The sequence below is a fragment of the Stylophora pistillata genome, chromosome 6 (genome assembly GCF_964205215.1).
Source record: "Stylophora pistillata chromosome 6, jaStyPist1.2, whole genome shotgun sequence".
NCBI lineage: Eukaryota > Metazoa > Cnidaria > Anthozoa > Scleractinia > Pocilloporidae > Stylophora > Stylophora pistillata.
This window is the reverse complement of record NC_142524.1, coordinates 35,533,763-35,561,621: the sequence shown is the minus strand read 5'-3', so window position 1 is coordinate 35,561,621 and position 27,859 is coordinate 35,533,763. Positions and strand designations below refer to the sequence as shown.

At 38.5% G+C, this 27,859-nt stretch overlaps 4 protein-coding genes and 1 long non-coding RNA gene across 6 annotated transcripts in view; 4 read left to right on the top strand and 1 right to left on the bottom strand.

Annotated features, from left to right (window-relative positions):
• The first annotated feature begins 112 nt into the window (after positions 1 to 112).
• LOC111319500 (mitochondrial intermediate peptidase) lies at positions 113 to 4,441 on the top strand. The gene is made up of 3 exons (XM_022922257.2): positions 113 to 1,466; positions 1,971 to 2,453; positions 3,732 to 4,441. Exons 1-3 carry the CDS (start codon positions 113 to 115, stop codon positions 4,013 to 4,015), a joined length of 2,121 nt encoding a protein of 706 aa, XP_022777992.1. The 3' UTR covers positions 4,016 to 4,441.
• Positions 4,442 to 8,036: 3,595 nt separating this feature from the next.
• Positions 8,037 to 15,720, top strand: LOC111319523 (peptidyl-prolyl cis-trans isomerase). The gene is made up of 5 exons (XM_022922279.2): positions 8,037 to 8,208; positions 8,741 to 8,771; positions 14,004 to 14,092; positions 14,479 to 14,575; positions 15,439 to 15,720. Exons 1-5 carry the CDS (start codon positions 8,140 to 8,142, stop codon positions 15,645 to 15,647), a joined length of 495 nt encoding a protein of 164 aa, XP_022778014.1. The 5' UTR covers positions 8,037 to 8,139; the 3' UTR covers positions 15,648 to 15,720.
• LOC148729604 (uncharacterized) lies at positions 8,778 to 13,338 on the top strand. Its single transcript, XR_015988977.1, has 2 exons — positions 8,778 to 10,929; positions 11,653 to 13,338. It is a non-coding gene; the product is annotated as an uncharacterized LOC148729604 (long non-coding RNA).
• A 1,196-nt stretch (positions 15,721 to 16,916) lies between the features above and the next one.
• On the bottom strand, positions 16,917 to 21,236 carry LOC111319490 (uncharacterized). The gene is made up of 2 exons (XM_022922251.2): positions 19,577 to 21,236; positions 16,917 to 18,395 (listed from the first exon to the last, which is right to left on the bottom strand). Exons 1-2 carry the CDS (start codon positions 21,098 to 21,100, stop codon positions 17,712 to 17,714), a joined length of 2,208 nt encoding a protein of 735 aa, XP_022777986.2. The 5' UTR covers positions 21,101 to 21,236; the 3' UTR covers positions 16,917 to 17,711.
• Positions 21,237 to 21,348: 112 nt separating this feature from the next.
• The window catches only part of LOC111318872 (usherin-like), a 32,459-nt gene continuing 25,948 nt past the window's right edge, over positions 21,349 to 27,859 (top strand). For both annotated transcript variants that reach the window (XM_022921738.2, XM_088725830.1), the window contains exons 1-8: positions 21,349 to 22,162; positions 22,977 to 23,287; positions 24,291 to 24,360; positions 24,555 to 24,822; positions 25,522 to 25,709; positions 25,883 to 26,116; positions 26,488 to 26,599; positions 27,211 to 27,537. In XM_022921738.2, the coding sequence (XP_022777473.2) occupies positions 21,699 to 22,162; positions 22,977 to 23,287; positions 24,291 to 24,360; positions 24,555 to 24,822; positions 25,522 to 25,709; positions 25,883 to 26,116; positions 26,488 to 26,599; positions 27,211 to 27,537 (1,974 nt within the window). In that variant the 5' untranslated portion in view covers positions 21,349 to 21,698. The remainder of the gene's footprint in view (positions 22,163 to 22,976; positions 23,288 to 24,290; positions 24,361 to 24,554; positions 24,823 to 25,521; positions 25,710 to 25,882; positions 26,117 to 26,487; positions 26,600 to 27,210; positions 27,538 to 27,859) is intronic.

Here is a 27,859-nt window from a genome sequence, read left to right as displayed (position 1 = left end):
TGGTCTTACATGACCTACACAGATACCAGGTGGAAAGCAAGATGGCGTAAAATCGCATGGAGTTTTTGTTAATAGGAACCTGAAATTTAGCTTCTTCAACTATTTTGAAACCATGAGGACCTTGTTAGCTGCAAGATTTTTTCTGAAAAATCGTTATGTAACCTTTCAGTGGAGGAGAAATGTCCCACCGTTAGTACAGCAGACAAAATTTACAGTAACAACATGGAGCCCATTAGCTACAGCTTTCAACTCTCCCCATCCTAAACATGATCGGTGTTTAGAGCCAACTGGGCTTTTTGGTGTGCAAGATTTGACTAGTTCATCTGGATTCTCAGTTTTAAAAAATCGAGCCTTGTCAGAAGGTGGTAAAATTGTTAACGAGGTGTTGGAGTCAAACCCAACCCCTCGGTTAGTGGGGCTGTTTGATGAGCTCTCTGATACCCTGTGTGCCGTGGCTGATTTGGCAGAATTTGTGAGATTAACGCATCCTGATGGTCAGGTTAGAGGGGCAGCAGAAGACACCTCGAGGGGCATAAGTGGCTATGTGGAAGAGCTGAACACTAATCCCGGTCTTTACCATGCGTTAAAGAAGCTTCTCTCAAATGACACACATCAGATGAATGAGGAAGCAAGAAGAGTTGGAGAGTTGTTTTTATTTGATTTTGAACAGAGTGGTATTCACTTAGAGAAAAAGAAACGGAGGCATTTTGTTGAGCTTCAGGAGGCTTTGTTAGTTATTGGTGCACAGTTCTCTCATACAGCAGCATCTCCTGTTAAAGTTCCAATATCTCATTTGCCATTTGGTGATGAACTTGCTGGTATCTACCCTGTAGATGGTGATCATGTCATTATAGACTCTGCATTTTTGGACTCTAATAATGAGAAGTTGCGTGAATTGGCTTATTTAACTTGCTTGAAGCCAATAGAATCACAATGTAAAACTCTGGACTTGCTTCTTACCTTACGGCATCAACTTGCTCAGCTGGTAAACTACCCAAGTTATTCACATCGTGCATTAACAGGAACAATGGCAAAATCTCCAGAAAATGTCATGGACTTTTTAACACAAGCTGCAAATGCACTTCTCAAACCAGCGCATACTGAAATACAATTATTGATCAGGTTGAAGAGAGAAATGGCAAAAGATCCTAACTTAGAGCACATCATGCCATGGGATCTGCACTATTACTCAGGTATAGCAAAATATCAATCAGCCAAGATAAAAGGTTCATCTATATCAGCGTACTTTCCACTTGGAGCTTGTATGGATGGGTTGGATTTATTATTCAGGGCTCTGTTTGGAATAACATTAGAAGCTCAAGAACCAGCTGAGGGTGAACTATGGTCTTCTGATGTTCAAAAGCTGGGTGTGGTTCATGAGACAGAGGGACTCTTGGGTTACATCTATTGTGACTTCTTCAACAGGGCAGAGAAACTACAGCAAGATTCGCACTTTACTATAAGAGGTTTGATATATGTATAAATTTGATAACCTTTAAAAATCTTTTATTCTTGTAGGTAGCTTAGAGTCCAGCCATGTCTGATACAGTGAAAATGTGGAAGTTTGTTTCGGCTTACCTTATTTCCATGTGGTATTTCTTGACATCTGTTCCCAGGAATTTTTTTTAACAAGTTAGTACTTTCAAGGCTTTCCAAGCTTTGTCTGTTAGGTGTAGAAAAGTGCAAGCTCAGAGTGATGAATCAGAATATTTTGGCTGATAACCAAACCAACACAGTGATAGCAATAATTATGCCATGTATGTAGATCTACTTCTGTGTGCTAAACTTGTGTAAAGCAAATCTCATTCTTAAAATTAACTGTAAAGAGGCAGTACATCTGATCCTTGATGATCATGCAGCTTCAAGTGAGTTTTTCAGGAAATTAATGCCACCCAATGAAGACAGTGAATTAAGATTTTGTTTTGTGGCTGTATCCTTGTAAGTTATTATTGTCTTTATCTGGCTGCCAGGTGGTCGAGAACTTGATGATGGCTCCTATCAGCTTCCCATCGTTGTTGTGGTCTGCAACTTTCCTTCCCCTGGGGTGTCATCCCCTCCACTTCTTAGTCATAGCATGGTGGAGAACTTGTTTCATGAAATGGGTCATGCGATGCATTCCATGCTGGCTCGCACTCAGTATCAACATGTCACAGGTACCAGGTGTTCCACAGACTTTGCTGAGGTTCCTTCAGTACTCATGGAGTACTTTGCATGGGACCCAAGAGTGCTAATGAAGTTTGCCTGCCATTACAAAACTGGGCAAAGCCTGCCAGAAGAATTTGCACAGCGTCTCTGTCAAGGGCGGACAATGTTTGGAGCTTTGGAGATGCAGCGGCAGGTTCTATATGCAATGATTGATCAGATATATCACAGTAAGCACCCATTGGATGGATCTACTACAGATATTCTGGTGCAAGTTCAAGAGAAGTACACCTTGATACCGCATGCCCCAGGTATGATATGTGTGTAGGTTTGAATGACCAATTTTAGTGGCTTGCATTGTTAGCAACAGTCCCAGTACTTTGATTTCCAAATGAAACTTTGCAATGATTGATCCAAATTAGACAATCTACATTTCTTTGTTCATCTCTCTCCATACAATCAGTTGATTGTAAGGCAACTGACTCAGCATAAGCCTGAATTTTGGAGATTTTAACTTCCATTTGTCAGGACTTTTCAATAAGATGGTCACTGCACTGTAAGGTTGTGCAGCTGATGTACAGTCATGAAGGCAGAATTATCCAAATTTTGTTATCAGTTGTCAGAAGACCTCCATTGATTGGCAGCTGTGATGAGGTTTTTCTAGGGCAATTTCAAAATTTTCAAATCAGTAGGCTCATCCTGGTTTCAGTGAAGTGAAAAAACCAGGATGCTTCTCCACTGCAGGTTACCCTCACTATTTCATCAGGTTTCCTTGACAATTGGTTGGTAGTCCTGTGGTACTCCTGAGTAAAATGAGGCAATGTGAGAATAAAGTGACTTTTCAAAGAACACAAAACAGTGACACCTGCTTGGGCTCAATGTGGACCTTTAGATTCAGAGTCCACTATTCTGACAACTCAGTCACCATTTTCTCTCTTAACCCTTTACATCCTAACAGAAGTATGCATTAAATTCTCCATACTGTTTTCTTTACATTTCTTTTGGTTGTGACAAGGAGAATTTGGTTAGTAATCAAAGCCTCTTCTAGTGGTGATCATTTCCTTTATTCTCGTGACTTTAAGAAACATTCATCAGTTTTATTGTAAGGAGAAATTAGATGTTAATCACTCTGAGGATTTAAAAGGTTAAGTCAAAATTAAAATGAGTGTTGTTAAAGTCAACTTGTAGAGCTCTCTTTTAACCCTTTAACTCCCAGAAGTGATTAACATGTAACTTCTCCCTTTAATACCCATACATTACCCAGCAAACAGGTAGTGAGAATACTCAAACTTATCAGGTAGAAGTTATTACCTCGATTGAACACCAAATTCTTGCTACCAATATACAAGGAAATGTGTAGCAGCTAGAGGGGAGAATTAATAATCAGATCTTGGGAGCTATCAATCCAGGCATAGTACACTAACTAAACAATTCATATACTTAACAACATTCACAGCCTAAGTGCTCTACCAGAAATTAAAGTGCCCATAAGTGTCTTCTGTCTCCTTTTGAATGACATCAATGTTAGAAGTCTCCAAGAGGTAGTTTAGTATTCAATCCTTTTTTATTTTTTAAATTATTTAAATTAGAGACAGCTTGGCAACAGAGGTTCAGCCATCTCAATGGTTATGGAGCAAAGTATTACTCATACTTGTGGTCCAGGGCTGTAGCATCACGTATCTGGCATCAGTGCTTTGCTAAGGATCCTTTTTCACGAGAAATGGGTGAAAGATATCGTCACACCATGCTTGCTTATGGAGGTGGAAGAGAACCAAACTGCCTTGTTGAAGACATGCTGGAGAAGAAATTTACCACCAGTGACTTGGTGCAGTCATTGCTGGATGATCTGAAATCCTCAAATCCATTCTTTTAATATACTTAATTTCATGTGAACTTTGAACCATTTATCTCAGAGTTAAGAGTTGTTATAAGCTGTAGAGGTAAGCTATCAGACTAGGATGACAGGGTTTTGACTTTTTAACTGCTCGTTTTTGTGAGATATTGAGGTTGAATGATTAGGCATAGCCATTGGACATGTAGCATTTGGTTTGATTGATCATGACCAGGGTAAACAATCATATCTTTGATTTTACAACTTACCGTATTTCTTCACCTATAAGCCGAGCGATTTTTTCAGTTTTCGACCCAAAATTTTGGGAGATTTTTCACGGAGAACGGGGTTCGGCTTATAGCCGAGGGTTTTACATTTTAAAAATATACAGTTGCTGAATAACTTTACCCCCCCGGCTTGTAGTCAAGTTAGCAATGAAGCAGAAGTAATAAAACACAACAAAAATAACTTCTGAATATTGGTTATTCACTTTTATGAAATTGGTGGCTCCTAAAGGAGCCGTTTGACGGATACGTGCAAGGGCTTTCAACCCAATGGTTTACTCGCCATCCGTTTCGTTTTCGCTGTCTGTGTCGAACTCGTTCTCTTCTATGTATTCATCATCTACTTCTGGGGTTTCCTCAGAGTAGACCACGTCGTCCTCTGTTCCGTCCAAGGCATTGGAAATACCGCAGGTCTTGAAGGATTTGACAACCATCTCTTCGGGTATCTCTGCCCATGCTTCCTTGATCCACCTGAGGACAAGATTTCTGCTTGGCGCCTTCTTCTTCCCAGCTGGGGTAAACTCAAATGGCCCAGATGTCATCCACGCCAAGTACTTTCGGCGCACATTATCTTTAAATGGCTTGTTTAGGCACTTATCCAAGGGCTGTACAACCGGGGTTAGGCCACCAGGGATAACTGCGACGTCAATGTTTCGCTGCTTCAGGTCATCTTTCACGGAATCGGTCAAGTGAGCTCGGAATGAGTCCCACACCAAAAGGGAACGCTCGGCACGGGGCAAACTCTGTCGAATCCATTCTCGGATGCCCTGTTCATCCATCCACCCTTTCTTATGGAAGGAAACACGAAGAGGATGCGGCACAACCAGATCTCTCGGTGTACGGACGCCTTTGAAGATGACTTTCGGTGGCACCTTTGCTCCATCGGCAGCAACAGCAAGAACGACGGTGAAGCTCCGCTTTTCCGCTCCGCAAGATTTTACTGGCACTGTTCGGCTTCCACTGAATTCCAGTGTTCGGTTCGATGGCAGCTCAAAACGCATGGGTGTCTCATCCATGTTGTAGATGCGGGATAAAGGGTAGTCGGCGCGTCTTCTTGCTGCAATGACGAAGCGATGAAAGCACACAATGTTCTCTTCGAGATCGGCGGGCAATCGCTGGGCCAGAGTTGTTTTGGTTCGCATGCTGACCGAGTGGCGTCGTTTCCATTTCTCGTACCATCCACGGGAAGCTTTGAAAGCAGGATCATCGGAGAGCTCTTTAGCTTTAAGGCGAAGGATCAATCCACTCACCGCAATACCTACGAAAAATAAAATAACAATCTTATTTTGCTGCGAGATAACCGTAGATTCGTGACTGCAGCACTCTTTTCGTGACATGTTATGAAATTGTCATGACAACAACATATTTCTGACCAATCAAAGTCTCTGTTTCCCACGCACTGAAAGACGATATCATTCAACTCTTCAAAAACTCTTAAAATTTTAGACAGAAAAGTAAATACCAACCTTGTTCTCTTTGCTGTGAAAACCACTCCATCACTTGCTGGTCTAGTTCGGGATATTTCGGAGTGAAACGGCCCATCGTCGCACGTTTTGCAGACATCTTCAGCTCTCCGGAAAGAATAGTCGCCTGGTCTCTTCTCCAGCGTCGTACCATGGACTCGCTTAGTCCATATTCTCGAGCGATTTCCGAGTTGTTTTCTACCGCTTCAGCTTCCGCGATAACTTTTATCTTGAAAGCCATACTATACGAGGAACGGCGTGCTTTAGGCATGATGATAAAAAGTGACAGCGACGAAAGGTATACTCGATAGATTGATACTTTGAAACGTTTAACTGAGATTATTATTGTTGTTGTGGTTAATCTGTTGTCGCGTGGTAGTATTTATACAGTTCGTTGGATCAATTGATATTCATATCTCTTGATTGGTTCGCTTTTTTTCTTTTGTGTTTATTGTAATTCATTAGGTTTTGTGTTTAGTGAGTCAATTTCTTATGTTTTCCGTGAGGTTCGCTTGCTCAAATGGCCAGTTACAATCAATAATTTCGCTCTCGGCTTATAGCCGATGGTTTTACCTTTTTTTTTGGGCAGCTTGAGTGTAGCGTAAAGACCCTGAAAGTCAGGGTCTCGGCTTATAGCCGAGATCGGCTTATAGGTGAAGAAATACGGTAGTTTTTTGTTAACCCACAAAATGTAACTACCTTGGTTTTTGGACTGGAATCAGTTTCATTCCAGCTGTATTTTAAAAGGTCGTAAAAATTATTTTGTAAATAGAATAAGAAAGATGACAAGTTTTTAGTTTGGAAAAGGAATTTTTCAAAAAAAACATCTTTCTCTATAAAAATTATTATTTTGAAATTCAGTGTAGCAGCTGTTATCAGCATCTGAAATCAACCACTAGCAACATTCCTTTATAGCTTAGACCTTTTACATAAATGGAGGGCCTGAATGCCTTTTGCCTATATAATTAGTTCTTATTAACCAAGCGGGAGGTCTGTATGGGAGAATCTTGACCGAGGTTGCCAGTACAGGCCGAACACAGTGAGGTCTGTACCAGCGACCGAGGTCAAGATTCTCCCATACAGACCGACCTAGCTCCGTAATAAGATGTTTATTATATGGCTGTGTCTTATATGCCAATTTTTTATATTCTTTGTACCTTTTTTTTCGAGACCGGTCTAGATGCCGGTCTAGTTGGGAAAATCTAGACCGCTTTCAATATTGCTTTTTTTTCAGCCAATCAAATTCATGAATTCGGTAGTTCCCAGTCCTTGTGAGACACAGCCATATAATAATCATGAATATTAGCCCTTCTGGTTGGGAGAAGTGTTTAAAAACAGTTGAATCTTTGCTCAAAGGCTTGAAGAGGTTTATTTGTATGCACCTAACAGGATAAGAATCATGTGTAGCTAAATGAAAGAGGTCTATAACTGACGTCAGGTGACCCCTCCCACAATTCTCCCTGGTTGATTTATTCCCTCGTCCATATTTTCCATCCCATGGAATGTATGGGGCTAAGATTAGATAAGATGGACAGAGCTGTCTTCAATGCAGCTTTATTTTGATCTTTATCCATGAATTCTATCATTATTTTATATTTATGTTGAAAAAAATAAAAAACAGCAGGAGAGAAAATTAAATGGGAATTTAAGGACAGAATTTCCTTAAAAGCCCCTCTTTAGGTGGTTTGCACGTTATGTCATCCTGCCATGGTATCCCGCCATGGTGGACGTAAACAATAGATATCTCATTAGCTTCTTTTGTTCGTCCACTAGCATTTGTTCCTTTCACCATTGTTACCTGTGTCTCTAGAGATTGGTTGCAAACCACCTATTTGTAAAATATTTTTGTGGGGATGGAAGAGAATTTTATCTCCCCTCTCCGCCCCTTTCCCGCCCACTTTTTCTGAAGTAAAACCTGGCGGCACGGCAAGTCACGGGTGCTGCTCAGCACTTTCCTCGTCCCTGGTTTCGCTTTTAAAACGACGCTACCTGCCCCATAAGCTTTTTCAGGGTTCTTCTCGAGAACGCTCGGGCTTGATATGGCCCCAAACTTGTAAACCTCGCTTTGGTGGAACAACAAAATTATTTGAGCAATTTCCCGGCTATTCACCGTAACAACGCGCGAGCAGACGGACAAGCATTGTAGTTCCAACAGCAATAATGAATAATCTTCGTTACACTTTGACGGCTCAAAATCTTTATTACCTCTCCCCGAGAAGTCCTTGTGATTAGTCATGTTATTTTCCGATCTGACAGTTATTGTCTCCTGTACGAATCAAATCTCATTATTCCTCAATGCCCGCTGGGGTGGTCGAACAGTCGTATCTCTCAGGGGTCATTAGGATTCACACGTGCCTTTCTCGTTGAAGCTACCTTCGGAAAATTTCTTTCTTCAGTACGGCAGTTTGTTAGTGCAGCAATGTCGAAGCCCCGGGTTTTCTTTGATATGAGCATTGGTGGAGAGCCTGCCGGACGTATTGTGTTTGAGGTAAGTGGAATGACGTTTGATTTACCATTGTGTGAGCGTCTGCCCAATGAATAAATTCGACGATGATAGCGAAATAGAAAATTGGTAGAAAACCCGGAAAAGCATCGTTTGAAATATCTTAATCAGGCAAGATTTCCGTATAACCCCTTACTTCATTATGCATACAATTCTTGGATAAAAGAAAGCAGAGGCAAAACAACAGACTACCTTCGGTACTACGGCTTTGTTTTTGATTGGTATACGGAGTTATACGGAAATCTTTCCCTCGATCGTCAATTCTGCGTCGAAAAAACATGAAAACTTGCTAAATGAAGGACAGAAGCTATTTAACTTTATCAACTGAAGGCCAGACCATAGTTAACTATGGCCAGACGAATTACGCTAAAGATAGGTTCAGCTGCTGTACTGCACTCTTTTATTGTACCTCGCAGAGTGATAGGTTGCCAAAGCAATATATTCATCAACCTACTATATTTTTCGACTTATTTACCCTCAAGTTTATGTAAAACTTCTCTACCTCTTTGCTTTGTAGCTCAGAGCCGATGTAGTTCCGAAAACTGCAGGTATGTTGTGACATCAACGACTTTGAACATCTTTTAGGTACGCAATATTTTGTCCATTCATTCTGTTGCGCACGACATCCGATCGCGAAGGAAGGCGCAAGATGGAGAGGTTGTTCAGTCATAATCGGAGGATGTTCAGCAAATGATCTAAATCGTCAATTTAACACCTTTTCATGCAATAATTTGTGCAAAGAACCCAGGGCTCTCCTTTTTGGCGTTTGATAGCACATGGTTGTCAAAAATAAATGTTCACATCGTTTAGCACAGAGAATAAGAAAACTGGATGAAGGCTCTTTCTCTTTGGGAACTTGTAAACTTTACATGTGTTTATCAACCTGTATATTGTTAACAGTAGAAGGTACGTTGTGTGAAGCATAAATTGTTTTGCTTTGGCCATAAGACACCCACACATTGTCTGAATTTTTGAAATTCCTAGAGGAAATTTACAGGAATGTCGAATAGCATTTTATGATATACATACTAAGATTTACACACTGAAAAGGTGCAAAATAATACCATATAGAAAGTCTGTCCAAATGGTAATTCTGCATTTGTCTGTTTGTATCAGAAATCTCACTCATTCACTGAGCTTATGGAAATATTGTGACAAAATACTGTTAGAAGCATGCAGTTATTGTTAGATCATTAGTGGTGTCTTCATTATCCCATTATGATAATAACCCATTTCCGAATTACCCTTGGCCTCATCTTCAAAACGAGGCCTGGTGCTCAACCATTCTTGTGAAAATGAGTTTAATTTGCATGTGAATGAAAACTTATAATCATATGAAAGGATGAGCACCAGGACTCGTTTTGAAAAGGAGGCTAAGGGTAATTCGGAAGTGGGTTATTGTGCATGTCCATATGTTTACAGCTTATACATACATACATACATACATACATACGTTACTTGACCACTCCCTATAGGGGCTTTTCAGGGCCAATTCCCACCCATCCCACCCCAGGGGAGGACATCCACTACGCAGTAATCTCGTGCGTGGGAAATAAACATCTCCTACCCCTAACCCTGCAGGAGACAGGGCCTACGGTTTATTTGTCCTTATCCGAGAAGACTAGAATATCTATCCATTTTTTTTATTATAGAAAGGTAGCATATTGGAGTTTTTTTTATTATAATCTTGCCATTACAAATATTAGTGATTTGAAGGGTGCAGCAATGGATGTTTTCTTGAGCATTTATCATAGCATTGGGACAGTCTGTGACTGTGTTCCCTGGATTGCTGGCAACTTTACTTAACCCTAGCTATGCCGTGGGCCATCGATAAACACCCAGATTTTCCGCGGCCGATCTGATTGGCCTCTTGTTCTAAACACAGCTGTGATTGGTCAACTTTTAATTATTGTCTTATAATGACCAATAAAAGAAAAGAATGTATTTTTGTTTTTTGTCGGCCATTGTTTTAGTCCGTTTGTGACAGCGATCGCCTGACTTCTAACATATTTTCAGCGGTTTAAAGAGTGCGTGAAAACATCCTGGCGACAAGGTTCACAAAGGTTCGGAAGCAAATTCTTCCGAAGACTTTGACAGGAACTCAGAGTATGAACAATGTTCTGAAACATCTGACAGCGATGACATTTCTTTTCAAGAAAGCAGTAATAGTTCAGAATCCGAAGAAAATAGTGATGATGAGCTAAATAACACTCCCGAAAGAGCTGCACTTTGGACACGTGTTTATCCACCAGAGGATGATCCTGATGGAGTCGACTTGTATGTGATCCTGGAGTGCGAAATATGCCCTCTCTAGAATCAAGTCCATTGATCTATTTTTCTTTGTTCCTTGCTCAAGAAATTCTGAGCAAGATTGTTGCAGAAACTTGCAGATATGCAGAAAAACAAATGAGAGGAGAATGAGATCAGCAGAGGAGTAGCAGGAACTCTGGCTGGGACACTTGCAAATTTGGTGTTCCTGCTTTGAAGAAGTATCTGGGTTTAACACTGCTCATGGGGCTTGTGAAGAAGAAGTACACAACAATGTATTGGAACACAAAATTTTCCTACCTTTCTACACCCTACTTTGGAACTGTCATGTCCAGAAATAATTTTCAGTTGATCTCAAAGTACTTCCATTGCTTTGACAGTACAAGACCAGAAGCGAAAAAAAGACAATGCTCTTTATGACCCATTACCCAGGTTCAGGTTAGTTCTTGATGCACTTAACTGTTCATGTCAGAAACACTATATTCCAAAGCAATTGATATCCATCGATGAAAGTCTGATAGGATTGAAAAAACAGAATTGAATTGATATAGTACATACCAAATAAGCATCACCACAACTGGGGAGTGAAACTTTATGCTGTAAACAAATCTTCTTTGGGGTATCCCCTGCATACAATGGTCTACTGCAGAAAGAAGCGCCGCCAGCCTGCCTCTCAGTTTGGCCATTCTTGTGATGTTGTTAGAGAGCTGATGTTAGAGGTCAGATTGTTCAACGAAGGTTATCATCTTTATGTAGATAACTTCTATACAAACCCAACTTTGGCTGAATTTCTGTACACTTAGAAGACTTTTCTAACGGGCGCACTGAGGGCAAACAGAAAAGGTGTCCCTGTGATGATGAAGTCAGCCAAACCCAAAGTGGGGGAATGTTTTTATGCAAGAAAAGGCCCCTTGCTTGCATTATCGTGGAAAGAAAAGACGTCACAGAAAAAGCCCTGTCTCATGCTAACTACAGGGAGTGGTGCTCAGATGATCAACCACACCCGTTGTAGTGGTCAGATAAAAGAGTTGCCAAAAGCAGTCTCCCTTTAAAATAAGAACGTGGGAGAGGTAGACCTCCTAGATCAAATGGTGGATCATGTTGCTTGAGAGCGGCCATTTCATAAATTTTGGAAAAAGTGCTTTTTTTTATCATTGACAGAATGGCATTTTGTTCATATATATTGTATGAGAAAAACACCTCAGCCCAATGGAAGCTCACATGTTTCAAGTTTGTGTACTTTGGTGGAGGAATTGTGTGCTTCACCTGAAGACCAACCAATGGCAATCCCAATCTCAGTGAGACAACCAAACCTTGTTCATAGAGCTGTCCTCCTCCCTGCAATTAAAAAGAGAAGGACTGTCAGGGGTTTCATTAAGGGCCGTGCACAAGCCAAATGGACTGGTTGTAAGGACAGTTTTGCCCACCTGGTTTAACAATCTGGAGGAAGGTTTATCTTATAAAGAAGTTTAGTTCAAAAAGTTTTGCCCACCTGTGAAAACCAGTTGCCCTCCTGCTGAAAAAATTAATGAAACCCCTGGACTGTGTTGTTTGTTCTGACCGCCCGACCCCTGGCGGAAGAAAGAGAAGCCATACTCAATGTGAAGGTTGTGGCATTGGGGTACACCTGAAATGTTTTGATCAGCGTGACCATACTACAAAAAAAGAGAAAATAAACAGACAACTACTTTTGAAACTCATTTTTAATGAAATGATTTGAATATATCAACAAAGTTGAAATGGTAAATTGGCCACGGTTACAATTATAAAAGCTGAAGTTTCGAGTGTTAGCCCTTCGTCGGAGCAAATAGGGGAATTGTAGGTTGTGTGTGCTTTTAAAGGCAGAAAAAGGAGCTACGTGATTGGTGGGAACATGGCAACGAGAAAAACACGAGTAAATTAGTGGAATGAAAAGCGTTTGCTGATACCTGTGGGATTTAGACTGCTGGTTTGAAAGATGAGCTTTTGTTCAAGAGTTTTCCGGCTTTCCATGCTACCTAAGTGTAAGGAAAGACTGCAGATTGCAATGTGTTCATTAGGATGGTTAGGTAAATTAAAATGTCTAGCCATTGGTTTCGATGTGTCCTTGTCATTCCTCTCCACTTCATGAAGGTGTTCTCGGAATCGGTCACCTAGTCTTCTGCCTGTTTCGCCGATGTAAATCTTTTTGCAATAAGTGCTAGTTATGCAATTAGATTGTTTATATATCCAAATTATTTCGTTACCCCACCGATGCAGCCCCAAACAGTTTTTTTAGAAACTATCAGCCTTTATTCAATTTTTAATGGGCTGTCATAATGAACTACTTTTCACTATTATTTGTCAAAGTTATAGTGTGATCCCCTTGATCAGTGTATGTCATGAGCCACTTCATTGCCTAGTCCTTTCGGTCTGTATTTGGAAAAAGAGGGGTAGTATCATGCAGTGAACTTTATTTAAAACTTTCCAGTTTAAGCTGCAGTTAGAAAATGTATGGTGTACAAACCATGTTGATATTTAGGATCAAAAGATAGACATTCTGTTTACGCAGTTAATTTGCATGTTCCCCCCTTCCATTGTTCACGCAATAAAACAACATTGTTTTTACAATATTGTAATTTTAAGATATTTTCTACTGTTCCCAACCTCTTCTATTTGAAGAACTTTTAGATGAGGCATAGTTTAGTTTTGTAGCCTCAACTCCAGTAGCTCACAAAAGGGGCACAAATTTTTGTTTTATCTTATACAAATGTCATTGTTGTTGCTATGCAACTAGGTTACCATGGAAATTGTATGTTTATTGATATTTTATCTCGTAAACCGACAGGAAATTTGCTGACAATTAAATTGATACCTTGTTTGTTAAAATTGGTTGACTGGTTGCCGAGTTATAACATTTTTCTTCCATGCATAACACATAGCCTATTTAAGTGAGGCAAATAATAATAATAATACTTTATTTACCCACATAACACCTAAGAGCTAATAGCTCGTTTAAAACGTGAACATGAAACTAACTACAAATAATGAGCTAATAAGAACTAATATTAAAAGATAAAAGTATTGAAAAGCTATATTTTATCTAATTTATAATTATTAAGCGAAAGTTCATTAAAACTTGAGTTAAAGCCTCGCATAAATGAATGCAATGCGCAGCTAAAAGCGGCCAAGTCCAGACATTCCCTGACTCTAGTTGGCAAACCATTCCAAAGCTTAGTAGTTAAATATGACCATGACTTATGCATGTATTCTAAGTTGAATGATGGCAGCATAAGGTGTGTGCCAGACCCCCTTAGGTTGTAATTCACATTTAAAACGTTATTAAGATATTCCGGTCCCTGTCCTCTTAAACATTTATATAAAATAACTAATGACTGGATTTGCCCCCATGGAAATAGGGCATATCTAGGGTTAAAAAAAAAAAAAAAAAAGAACCCTGTGAACAGGCAATAGGTGGTAGTGTTGATCTTAAATAGTTGCTTGGAGCCTGTTATAGTTATAAAGATGATGATCTAATGATCTCCATTTTTCAGAGAACTTCCGTGCATTGTGTACTGGAGAGAAAGGGTTTGGCTTTCAGGGAAGTAAATTCCATCGTATTATTCCAGGATTCATGTGCCAGGTTAGTTTTTCCTTGAGATAACAAATTTTATTTTCTGTGTTAATTCCAGAGCTCAGCTTTAACAAATCTAGCTGAACCCCCAACACACTAACACCAGTGTACATATTCTCCATACTGTTCTCCATTTCTTTTCTAAGATGCCAACAGGGAGAATTTGTTTAGCAATCAAGAGCTGTTTTAGTTAGTGATCATTTCCTTCATTCTCCTGACCTTTACATTTGATGCAGGGGTGATATTGTAAGGAGAAATCAGATGCTAGTCACTCTTAGAGGTCAAAGGGGATCTCATGCTGTCAAAAATCACTGTGGAGTCTCCTAAAGCATAAAAACTGTAGCTCCATATTCACAGTGTATTTCTTTTTGTCATTTTTTCCTTAACCTTCAAAGGGTGGAGATTTCACCAGAGGAAATGGAACTGGTGGCAAGTCCATTTACGGTGAAAAATTTGCAGATGAAAATTTTGCACTGAAACACACTGGTGCAGGTTAGTTATGGTGTGGCCTTGTGAAGGTAATTTTTTGATGATTGTTTATATTTGTTGAGAAAGTTACTGCTTTGGCCATTGCTACATTCAACTACCTCCCACAGGCATTCTTTAACTGACCACTTCATTGAAGCAGATACTTGGTAGAATACAACTTTTTTTTTTTCTCTTTTTCCCTGTATTAATCATTCAGAGGGAGAAAACAAAGGTAGATTTATTTGTTGCAAGAATGGGGCAGATTGAAATTATCATTGATTATTCATAACTGTTTGTAACCAAAGCACTAAGTACCACCTAATTACCTTTGGAAACTTTAGTCAGTTAAATGTTTTATTCTCAAGATGTTTACCTGACAGCCAAATTTGAGGATGCAAATATTTTAGATACTCTTTTACTTCAGGAATACATATAAGAAAAACATAAATGAATTACTTAAAGTAGTCCATTCTGGAAGCTTAGAAAGCATTCATGTTCTCAGCAGGAGCCCTTAGTACTAAAACTAAACTTCAAGTCTTGCTCTCATTTTTAACCCTATTTATTTATCCTTGAGGTTCAAACTTGCGTAAAGACAAGTAAATTAAGTTTCTTCATGGAATCCATGCATTAAGTCTGTTCATTTGAAGCATTTGTTTAGAAACTCAACTGAACATTTGGTAATCAAACAATACCACAAGTTTATATTTTATCCTTCTTCTTTTCACCTGGTCTATTATAGGGCAATATGTCTGTACCAATCTCTGAGCATATTATGGCTAATCAGTTCTGTCAGGTTATGTTTCAAACCCTGTTGCTTTGTAGTTGATAGTTGATCTGTATTTAAGCTAAGCCTCCATTCATCTTTACTGTGCTTCTCTTTGTTTTAGGAACTCTCTCCATGGCAAATGCTGGTCCAAACACAAATGGATCTCAGTTCTTCATTTGCACTGCAGTAACCTCACACTTGGATGGGAAGCATGTGGTGTTTGGAAGTGTGGTGGAGGGAATGGATGTCGTAAGGAAAATGGAGAGTGTTGGTTCCCGTTCGGGTCAAACTAGTAAACCAGTGGTCATTAACAGTTGTGGTCAGCTGTGATGCAAATTCTCTACTTTGCACTAGAACTGTGAAACTGTAGTTTGTTAGAAATAAACTCTTGTGTTCATTTGTAGTTTGGGATTGTTTCTTTGTGATGTCACAATCTTTAACCAGGCTGGCCCAGTTCAGCTGCAAGCTGGTTTGATTGGAGGCCTTGCATTGTGTTTTTCTCTTTAGTTTCAGAAGTGAGGTCAATTGGACTGGTAATTGGGAGGGCAGAGGGTGAGGCATGAGGCGGGGCTGAATAATGAAATGCTACATCAGAGGGTATGCAGTCATCAATGTGGGCTCAAATGTTCTAGGTCTAAAATTAGCAGAAAATAAGGGCTGACATTTAAAACCAAGGAACTTTGTTTTCGCCAAAGGCATTTTCTTATTTCCAGAGGTTTTAATGCGAATATTAATTTGTGAAAATTTTTAGGGGGTGTACCAAGTTTTTGGAGGTTCTGTAAAAGAGTGGCAAGGAAACAACGCCTCAAAGAAACAATAGGAAAGCAACCCTGCAAACTAATCAAAATCCATTTTCTGTGGCAAAACCTAGTGCATGCACATACATTATTCAGCTCTGTCGAAGCATGATGGCTAAGTCCCAAAAAAAAAGTTGTTCTTGTGATGAAGTTGACCATGAAACAAACTTCAAGGGTACATGCTTTGATCATACCATATTCAGGACAAATATATTACAGTTATGGTGGAATTTATCCATGAAACAATTGTTGCACAAAAAGAATGAGACTCGTGGGATAATTTGGTGTTATCAAACAAGTGGATAATGTAAATTGCTTAGGGTTAGGGTGAAATTTACAATGGTAAAGAGTTTGTAAAGCTGATAGTTCAAGTGTTTTAAGGTAAAACCTGTGGGAGCCACCTTATGTGGGTGTGAGGTGGGGAGCAATACTCTCGGCCATGAATTACAAAGCAATAGAAAATGTGGCAAAGCCATGTACGATTTTGAGAGAACCCGAGGAAAGCTTACAAATCACTTGCCTTCAGCTCATGATTTATAAGCTGTCCTCTTGTTTTCCGAACATCCAAGTAGCTTTTTCACGTTATAGAACCTGGAAAAAATGCATTTTATTGCTTTTAACCTACAACCTGATAAAGCATCTGCTTGGAAACTAAATTGACCAATCAGTGGATGTGTACTATTGTTCATTATGTTATAAACAGAGATGGACTCTGCCCAGATGGACCAGTTGGCTGAAGTGCATACTTTGCCCCTACCTTAAAGATCTCAACACTTCAAAACTATGAGCCACAAAGTCCATATAGACACATAGTTATTTATCAATTTACTTTCAGTTTGATTCATTTAAAAGTACTCTGGATAAAACTTCAAAACAAGAAAAAAACTGGCAATGAAAAGATTTGATGTTTCAACATTTTCCTGGCTGCAAAAGAATCAGAGGCTGAAATATTATCACGATGCAAGAGAAAAAAGGTTGGCAAATACAGAGCATTACTGTTAAAACTGAAGTTAGTTCCCATTGAGCTTCATTTTGTTGGATAGGAATCAAATTCTACTTTTTCAGGACTCATTCTTGGCATTTACACTTGCTGATAATAAAAACATAGGTTTCAAAAAGTCCGCATTCAAGGCTTCTATCAATTATTAATTTTCTTTGAAATATTTACAAAGTAATACTTGGAGCATAAGTCATAGTCTTGGCCAGAACTTTGAAATTATTTACACAAGTAAAGATGGTCTGTACATCCATGATCTCAAGGTCACATTTTTCACATTTCACTTTCAGAGTCCTTTTTCTCTTTCTCTCCAAATTGTAGTGAGAGCCCATGTGATAGATATCAATGTTATTGTGGGTTGGCTTGCTACCTTATTCTCGGAGAACACTTACTTTTGGATTTCATTTGTGATTCTTTTCAGCTGTTGCACATTCCTTCTAGATAAATTCAGAGAATTTTGCCTTAAATCAAAGTACCAGTAACACCATCCAGCTTATACATTTTCTTTCTCATCAACCGTCTGTTAGAGAATACATTGTGACGAGAACAAACATTTTTATCACATCATAAATCAATGAGTTATTAGGTTAGGAAATTGTTCTAAAAGCTTGGTGAACGCCACCATTGAGGAGTGAGATAGCCATCAGGAACTGGAATCTTTTGATCTTTAATACATGCTTCCAAAAACACTTTTAGTCTCACCACGGGCCCACTCTGTGCCTTGGCTGTTACTTTTTCTATTTTGGGCACATATTCCAACACAAGTGTATTGAGCAATTTTCCAAACTGTTTTTTGTACTGCCTCATCAGAGTATGTCCTGCTACAGCCAGGAATTCATAGAGAGCTGTAGCAGTGTAATCAGGCCTTGGGTCAAGGTTCAGCATTCTTGCCAACCACGTCCAACCTTTTTCAAGACCAAAAGGGTGTTGTTGTGATTTTCCTTGAGGAGGTAGAGATGAGATAACAGCTGCATATAGTCGCACAATGCCAGTCATGCGCTTTAGAAACTTACCTTGTTCTTCAATCTCACCCTCAGAACACAGATAACCAAGTGATGCAAAGTATTCTGAATCAGTCAGTTCAGCTGTCCTTGGAATGTAAAATGGCACTAGGAATGGGCACTGGTCATAGAACTGCGCCAGAATGAGATCACCGATGTCAGGGAAACTGGACCAGATCCCCACAATCACAGCAGCAATAGGAAATGCAGAACTATGACTGGAAGACACCTGCTGTGATCCCTGCTGCACAAGTTTCTTTGCCAGGAGATCTTTACAAAAAGGCTGCAATTGAAGTTTAAAATATTGCAAACAGCTTAATTTATGAGCCAGTACAAGTAAACCTCTATTATCTGGACCTCACTTATCCAGATTGTTCTATCATCCGGACTCGTTTCTCTGGTTCCATTTTCACAAATATTAATTTGTCACATTCAAGTTCAGCAAAAGTTTTTCCCCATCAAACAAATCAGATGATGAAACAATTTGAAGATATTCCTTTAATGCAGCTTCTGAATGATGCCAGCAGTTTTGGTTGTAAAACATTGTTTTTGTAAAAACTCGTAGCAAAATTTTAGCAATGATTCACAGGGATTGAGAATGTCCTTTAATTCTTGTGTAATATTGATTAGATGATCCAGTTTAATTTTTAGTTTACTAATATTCATATTTCAATAACCTGGACTCTTGATTATCTGGACTACACAGAGTAGTCCACTTAAGGTAATTTGGGTTTTATCAACTGAGTTAATAATGTAATTTGCCAATGTAAAGAGTTTCAAAGCTGACATTTCGAGCATTAGCCTTTTGCTCTGAGAAAGAGCTAATGCCTAAAAAAAGTAGCAAATTTCTACTTTTAGTATCACTGCTGACTCAAACATGAAGGTCATGCAAATAAATTAAATTATTACCAATTACTATGTACAATGTAAAGGAGCTCTTGATTCTTGACAAATTCTCCTTGTTAGTAGCATAGGAATGTATGGGCAGATTCATGCTGACGTCATTGTTTACATTTTTGCTCATTTGCATACAGCTTTGCATAAAGAAGGAAGCATGTTAGATACAAATTGACTTCAGGAAGCTAAAGAGCTAGAAAACCTTAGTACATGGTGAAATTTTTAGCTCTTTGGGTGTAATATTCAAGGAGAAATAGTCCATCAAGAACTGCAAAATTTCTGGGTGGCAAAAGCGCTAATGAGTTCATACATTCTATGTAAAATTCTGAGTTTTTAAAACCCGTGTTGCACAAAAAGTATTCAATGCATCAGGCTCGTATTCCTTGGCCAAGTTAATCGTACTTTGACCTTTCGATATTCAGAACTGATTTATTTTTAGCTCCATCAGAAACTGAATTGCTTATGGTAATGAGGCAAATATTGTAAACAAGGATTCCCCCATAGAGAACAGTAGGGAGAATATGCAAACTGATCGTAGAGTGAAAAGAGTTAAACAAGATGATTTACCTTAGCAGCAGGATGCTTAGCAATTGAGATCTGTTTTCCACTCATCTGCACTGATTGTCCAGACAACAATTTAGCCAGGCGCTGAATCTTATCAAGCAGATGGCTGGGTGACTGGTCAGATATGGCATTGATAGGTGTTGTGACAGCCCTGTGAAGGTCAAATTTATATTGTTTCAATGTCTTGTCAGTATTCAATGGCTCTGCGTCTTTTATGATATCACTTCTGTAACTTGCTAGTCTGGAAAATTCTTTCCATGCTGATGCTGAAATACTGGAAGCAAGGTCTTTTGAGATCCCTGACTTTGATTGATCATTAGAAGTGGAAGTTGGTGTCGATGTTGTGGAATTAACCCTTTGTTTTTCTTGCAAAGTTTTCAGTGCCTGTTGTTTTTTTGCCTTTTCTTCTTTGGCTTTTGCCTCTTCCTTGACTTGTTGCTCAGCCTCATCCTTAGCAGCCTTGGTATTTGCCTCATTAACAACATTTTTTGCTTTCTGTAGCAAGCTACAAATCAGGGTAGAACAGTCCTGCATAATCTTTGTAATTCCTTCTGTCACTCTCCCATTTTCATTCGCACTATTAAGATTATTCTGGGAGACTTTCAACACCTTATCTGTTTCACTGACAATGTCTGAGGCAGAGGTAGACAAATATGATTGAAATTTGCATTTTTGGAAGGTTTTTTTGATATTCTCTGCAGTTTCTTTCACAGTCATGCATGAGGCCTCAAGTTCTTGTAGTTCTCTCTTAACTTGCTGTTCCTCTTTTAATAATCTTAATCTTAAATCTTCCATTTCTTTAATTTTTCTAACAGCTCTCTCTGCGGATGCTTCATGAAACTGTTTAAGTTCCTGTTGTCGCTGTTTGGCTTCTTCAGTTTTTCTCTCCTCGTCTCGCTGTAATTCCTGTACAGATTTAATCATTTCGTCCATCCTCTCACGCTCCTTTTCCTGCAAGTAATGATTTTTCTCCTCCAACAATTTCTTTGAATTTTCTAGCAGCTTGTGTTTTCTCGAGGTTATCCTCTCTTCGGCTTGGCGTTTCTTTTCCATTTCGTAATCGTGAACAGCGACATGCGTACCATCGAAGTTTGCTTGAAGTTCTTTCTCCAGCAATTCCTCGCGTTCATGTACATTTGATCGTAAGGCACGTGTTTCTTTTTCCAAATCGCTATTCGTGTCCGATTGATAGCTGGTAGAGGACATATCATCAGTTTGGTCTGATTCCTCTCTATGTCGAAAATCTGCCACTTCGCCACCTAAGAGTCCATCACCGTCTCTTTTGCTACTTGTACATATGGTAGAAGATGGCGAAACGAGGGTCAGGTTAGGAGACAATGCAGGAGGCTTTGACAATTCCTCCAAGTTTTCCCTTGTCGGCTTCCAATGAGGTACATAAGTTAAACGACCCTTTGAAGAAGATTCTAAACCCCTTAAGACGCTAAACGATACCACGGTTGAATTATTGGGTGAGGGGGAAAGCATATTCTTCCTGACTGATAATAATGTTCCAGGCGACGCCGCCATTTTGATTTGCTACCCTTCCGACCTGGTTACCTAGCTTTTCAATTGAGACACCAACGTTTCCTTGCGTTCCTCGTTACGAGGAAGCAACATCTGAAAGCTCTGTTTGTTTTTCTAAGAAGCAATGGTGATTTTTACCACAAGCATAGACTCGAAACTCTATCTTGATATTCTTTTGCTTTTTTTTTTTGGAATTGTGAAATAGTCTATCGAAGTTTAAGAGCGTTGTATACATGTTTAAGTTTTTCGTTGATCATGGATCGAATTGGTTGCTAAGGCATATGTCATTAGCCACCTGGGTAACCTCAACCAATAACGACAACGGTAACCAGCGTCATTTACAAATTTAATTAATGTACGTTGCACATACCTCGACATTTCTTCGTTGCGATTGTAAACTTATAAATAACACTGTTTTTAAATCAGTTGCATAATGGAAGACTACATCAGATGTATGTGCGTGAACCAGAGGTGACAGACCATCCACATTCGAACGAATAGCGCCTTCCGATATTCGTTGTTTGTTTCTTGTACACGATCCTACTCGATGTCAAGTTTAGCTAGCTGAACTGAATATCAGATAATTAATACTATTTCCACGATGCCTTTCAAAGTTCGCTGGAAACTGGAGAGGAAAATTTTGCACTTCTATATTATACTTATTTGGAACCTTTCTTCAACATGTGGCCAAGGCTATTTTCCGAAATTAGAGGATCTTGCAGTACTAAAACCAATAACTTCTTCTTCAACTTGTGGAGCAACATCTAGCAAATATTGCCAGTCGTTGACTCGGCAAGCGTCTTTGACAACTTGTGTCGAAAAAAACTGTGAATTTGCTTGTTGTACCAATTGTGGTTCAGCCAAACCTGTTCCTACAGATTTAGCTTTCACCTCGAATAAAGTTAGAGTTACTCAAGATGGCGATCCAAGGAATGGAACTATTGTCAGATCATTCCGATTTCAAGGTGATTCATATATACAACCTTTGCGGGTTCCTTTTATAAACTTTCAGAACCCTGGGTTCACCATCAGTGTTTGGATTAAACAGAAGGGAGGAAACAAAGGGTAAGTTTATGTTACTATCATGTTAGATTTGTTGATCCGGCTGCGAGGTATTTGAATTGACTGAACGGTACAAGTTAAGTATAGAGTCGTTTTAACATTAATTGTAGTTCATCGTAAACCCGCTTTCATCGAGCTCGATGCAACTCTATGCGATTAATTTCGGCGATCAATCAAACGATTTTTAGGGGTACATAAAATTAATTAGTTCAATACGACCTTTAGCGGACTTTGGAAATCAATCACGTACATGTAATCGATGAGTGTAATTTAATTGATATTTACTTGATATCAAACGTAAGTTAATTTTAATCAGAGTTCGTTTGTATTATTGTCCTCCGATTTTGAAACATCATCAGATTTGAGAAGAAATGAGAAAAATGATTCGAATAAGGGAATTGTAATTGGAAAAGAAAATAATTGAAATAATAGAAATCGATTTTTCCTTTCCGCCATTAGTATACAGATTATCCGTATATTGGATTTGCTGTCTTTCATCATGCAAATTGGAGCTTGATTGTTTCCCATATTCTGAGTAACTTTGTGTGGTAGTTTTGCAGGTTCGGCAATTTATTCATGGTGATTTTGTGGTTTGTTATATTTTATTACATATTCTTCAAATACTTTGAAGATCCTTAAGTGTTTAAAGAAAAATCATAAGTCTCATCTTGCCAAAAATTTACTATTTTACTTCTAATTATTCTACGTTTAAATATTTGGAAGGATTTTTGACATTGTATAAAAGTCATGTCAATGTATGTAAAATTGCAATTTTTAGGAAACACTTTCAATTTATGAATTTTTTTACTCTCAACAGCACAATTATTTCTAAAGATGAGACCACTCCTCCAGATTTTGCCAATGTCTTTCAACTTGTTATTCAGGACTATAACCTGATGTTTTACTATCGACCTGCTACTGGAAATGCGTCTGTTGCTACATACAACCTTCTGCAGAGCCAAAGTGAAAAGCTTCAACCGGATGAGTGGCATTTAATAACAGTAGCTGTTATTAATAAAGCACTGTCATATTACATTGATGGTAAACTGATGAATGCAAATTTTGTGACTCTGAATGATTACATTCTTGACTCTGGAGGTGGTATTCGAATTGGACAGAAATATGGAGGTATGTACATGACCGGCCTCTTTGAATTACAATTGACTGTCAAACCTCTGCCATGGATCACATGATAGAACTATCAATAATTCCCCACTTAAGCTTCTTTATGTGTCCTAATGAAAATTAATGGAGAGTTTAAGTATGTATGTGGTAATCAGTACTCGTTTTCTTATATCAAGAGTACTTCTTGGAGAAAGTAACACGTAACAGTTGACCGAATCAAAATATGGCGTCCAATTTGAATTGCCATTGTTCTGGACATACTAGCCTCTCACACATGTGATAATCCTTTTGAGTTTCCACGTCAAGACGAGGCTAGTAAGTCCAAAACATTGGTAATTCAAATTGGATGCCATATTTCAATTTGGTCAATAAATGTTACAATGTAATACAATACATAGTAATTGTTGAGAGAACATTGTGTAGGTGTATTGAATAGACTAATTATACTTGCTTTTTTTTTTCCTTTTTGTTTTAAGTAGAAAGTAGCAAAATATTGGGACTGCATGAATTCTTGCATATCTGGTAATCCCTGTCCTAAAGGTTTACCCAGAGAGATTTCTAAAGGAAAAAGGGATATTTGTTGAGATTTGTAGCAGACAAACTTGTTTTTGGCTAGAGGGGAGTGGGAGATGAGAGCACTTCAGCATATTCTTGCACTCAGATATTACTTGAGATTTAATTGGATCAGATAAATCTTGGCCATCTTAATGTAACTTGGACGTGTGGAACTGTCAGAGAAAAGAAAGTACATAGAGTGTCTGTAAGTCTTTTAAGAGATTTGATTAAGGGACTTCATCACATCCTTTGGTATCTTTTTTTAGTCCTGAGGGATGAGTTTTAATTTTTACAAATTTCTTGCCTACATTACACCTATCTGATAAGGTTTAAATGTAGGGTAAACAACACACAACCTTGTAGATGATGTACACATAATTATATTAATACAAAGATGAATCATTTAATTGTGGTTTACTCATTTTCTGTAACTTTTCTATTCTGTGTTTAGGTGATGCTGAGTGGCAGTATGAAGGCCTGATGCAGGATATCTTTATGTATGAAAGAGCTTTGACTAACAGGTACACACACATTTTAAACAGTTAACATGTGTTTGCTACTTAATGGAAGTAAAAGATTATTAGGAAGAAATCCTTGAACACTGAATAATCACTGAATATTTCCTGATTTTTTTCATCAGTACCCCTATGGTAACCAAGATTGGAAAAAGAACAACAATAACATGTAAAATATAATATACTTTTTTTCCCCTCAGGGAAGCAGAAGAAGCTTTCACAGGAGTCCTTCCAACAGTTTATGTTGCTAGTAATTGTCGATGTCCTCCTACACATCCAAAAATAAATGTTGCTGAACCAGCCAAGTGTCTGAAAAACTTAGATGGAGACACTGACACATTATCTCGACTCTCTGACACGGCTCACCCAATTGAGTTTGCTACAGATGGTGACACACTCAGCTTCTGGCTGTCAGAGATCACAGAAAATGCAACCATTCGCATAAATTTGGCATATACAGGATTACAGGTGGGTTTTACAATTTTGAGTAATGTTAACTGTGAAGGAAAAAGAAGTTTTTCTTTGCAGTCAGAATTATTATAATGATAATATTATTGAGAAAAAACGATTCTTGCGGCAAGAGATGTCAGCAAATTGCATATTCTACTGGCTGTCTGCCATGTGTAAATGAGTTAGTCATTTAGCTATAAGTCCATGATTGTGCTGTAGATTCCCAAATAACTAGATGATTAGGGTGAATGTGTGAACTTGTGTCACTGGGTATTGGGCAAATTTTTCGGGAATGTTTTCTAAATGAAGTTTGTCGGGCCAATGTTCAAGTTTACCACATAAGACTCCATTGATAACCATTTGCATTTGTATTATTTTGTATTTATGAATATTTATACAGGGTAGCCCAGTTTAGCAAATTGCTAGTTTAAATGGGGCCCTGTTAAACAATAACATCCACCCATCCCACCCCAGGGGAGGACATCCATCACACAGTAATCTCGTGCCTGAGAAATTAACGTCTCCTACCCCACGAGTTTTCAGTTTTAATCTCCACACATTATTTCTTAATCTGTGACTTTCTGTTTCTTCATGAGTTTTTCTCAAATTTAAACCAGTTTTATTACTCTCTTTTATTTGTTACAGAGCCACGTTTTAGCAATGTTAAATGCACATAGTCATTATAATAAGTGAAAAATAAACTGTTAAATACTTTAGGTGTTCTACATTGTCTTGACTTTCTATGGACCTGTGCCTGGAGCGATAAAGATTGAGCGATCAGTGGACAGCGGACACACTTATGAGCCATGGCAGTATTTTGCGGAGGATTGTGTAGCCTCATTTCATTTACAAAACAATGGTCCATTGACACAACCTGACTCTGTAAACTGTGTTCAATATGTGAAGTAAGTTGTTGTTTTTCATTAACAATAGCATAATTTTTTCAGGAAAAAATGAATATAGTTTCTGGTCTGTATTGATACATTACAGTTAAACTGAACTTGGAATTTTTTTGAAAAACTTTAGGAACAGGCATGGTTCAAATTGTTTCCTCATGGTTATGTTTGTTTTATTTTAGACCTTTGCTGCCCAGCCGAGAAGTTTTGACCTTTCAGACAGAATATCCACCACCTCCAGGCTCCAACATTCCAGTGAGACCATTTGGTTCTGGATGTAGTAATCTTTACTGCTCAGACAGACTGTTGCAGTTCTTAAAATCTACTCATGTGAAGTTTAATTTTTACAATCACACTCTGGTACAGAATCCTCAGCATCGATACTATGGCTTGGAACGAATTCTTGTCACTGGGAGGTTAGCAATTTAGAGTGGTTATTTTTGGGTAATCTTAAGTTGTAATTACGTCAGGGTACACTGGGGGAACATCCTTTCTCAGCAAAAGCACTGTCTGGAACTTCAGTCAGCTGCTTGGTGACAGATCCTAAAAATCTGTCGCTACCAATTTGAAACTTTTTTTTGACTTGAATAAGAGTATTGATCATTCATGGAGCCAAAAAGTAGGCAGAGTTGATGGTGGGGTTTGGTGCCAAAGATTGAAAAGTAGTTCTACAAGAGAGAGTTTAAACTTGTGTTGATACATGTAGTTTTGTGCAGTGTTGAGGTAATTTGAATTCATATGTGCATTCATCAATTTTGATGTCCTGACCAGATATCTTACGTTGTAGATGTGAGTGTTTTGGTCATGCATCATCCTTCAGCTATATTGAAGGGAATTCTACGCACATTGGACGATGTGTTTGTGACTGTCATCCATCAACTAACACAGAAGGAGAAACTGTAAGAACTGTTTGATGAGCTGAAATATGTCTTTGCTTCATTGTAGTTATACAATGTATTTAGATAAAGTACATTAAATTTTATTTCATGAAAGTTTTCATCAAATCAATTTTGTTTGAAAAATCCTGCACATTCACCCTTTCATTCACAGATCTTTTGAGTAATTTTCTTTATGTCTGCCATATACTGCTTGTAATTTTAGTTCTGAGAATTTAGATCTGATGGTTATCCTGCAATTGATATTTTTCCATATTCTCATCACTTGTCTGCTTGATATTCTATTGAAATTGTGAGGAGAAAGTATTTCTTGTCCACCCCTGAGAGTGAAATGATTAAAGCTGAACAAATTCCACCAATTGAAAGTCTGATGTTTCAGTTGCTGCTTAAATGCTACATGATCTGTCAGTTGATTAATTTAGGTTTTCTTTGTGAGGAAAAAACAAAGCTTTGTGATACTTACCATGACCTGACATAAAAGACCATTCTCTATGATCTCAGACGAAAATAAACAATCTACCAATGTCTTTTAAACCTTGTATTGTAAGTAAATGATGTTATTTCAGGTCTGATTTTGGTTTTCTAATATAAATTACTTTTTTTTTCCATTTCAGTGCAATCGTTGCAAGTCTCTATACAATAACAAACCATTTAGAAGAGGTGATCATGATGACTCATACCCCTGTGTAAAGTGTGAGTGTAATGATCACACCAAAAGCTGTGTTTACAATCAAACTCTGGACACCAGCCCTAACTCACGTACCCAGGGCGGAGGGGGTGTGTGTATAAACTGTCAACACAACACTACGGGTCGTTTCTGTGATGTGTGCAAGGAAAGATTCTACAGGGAGTCTGGGAAGAGTCTAAAGTCACCAGATGTGTGTTCACCTTGTGGATGTGAGGGGCCTGGGGTGCAGCCTGGAGAATTGGATTGTGTTAAGGTCGGTAATGACAAGTTAGTATGTTGCTTAGGAGATGGAGGGTACGTGTACCAATTCACAAACACGAATCAAACAAGCTTTAACCAAGAAGATGGATGTCGTAAATGGGAAAAGCTAGTCTGGCATAATGCATATCTTAAAAAGATCAGCTGAAAATGACAAATTTCTGGCCAAGCATTTTCAGTATGCTCATTTTACGAAACCTATTTATAGCATTAAATTTCTGAAGCACTTTGTCAAGGGTCAGCTATCTGCATGTAATTACAAGTATGGCTACGTACGTTGATCTAAATCGAAGGAGAAATTCATTGCAAATTCGCGG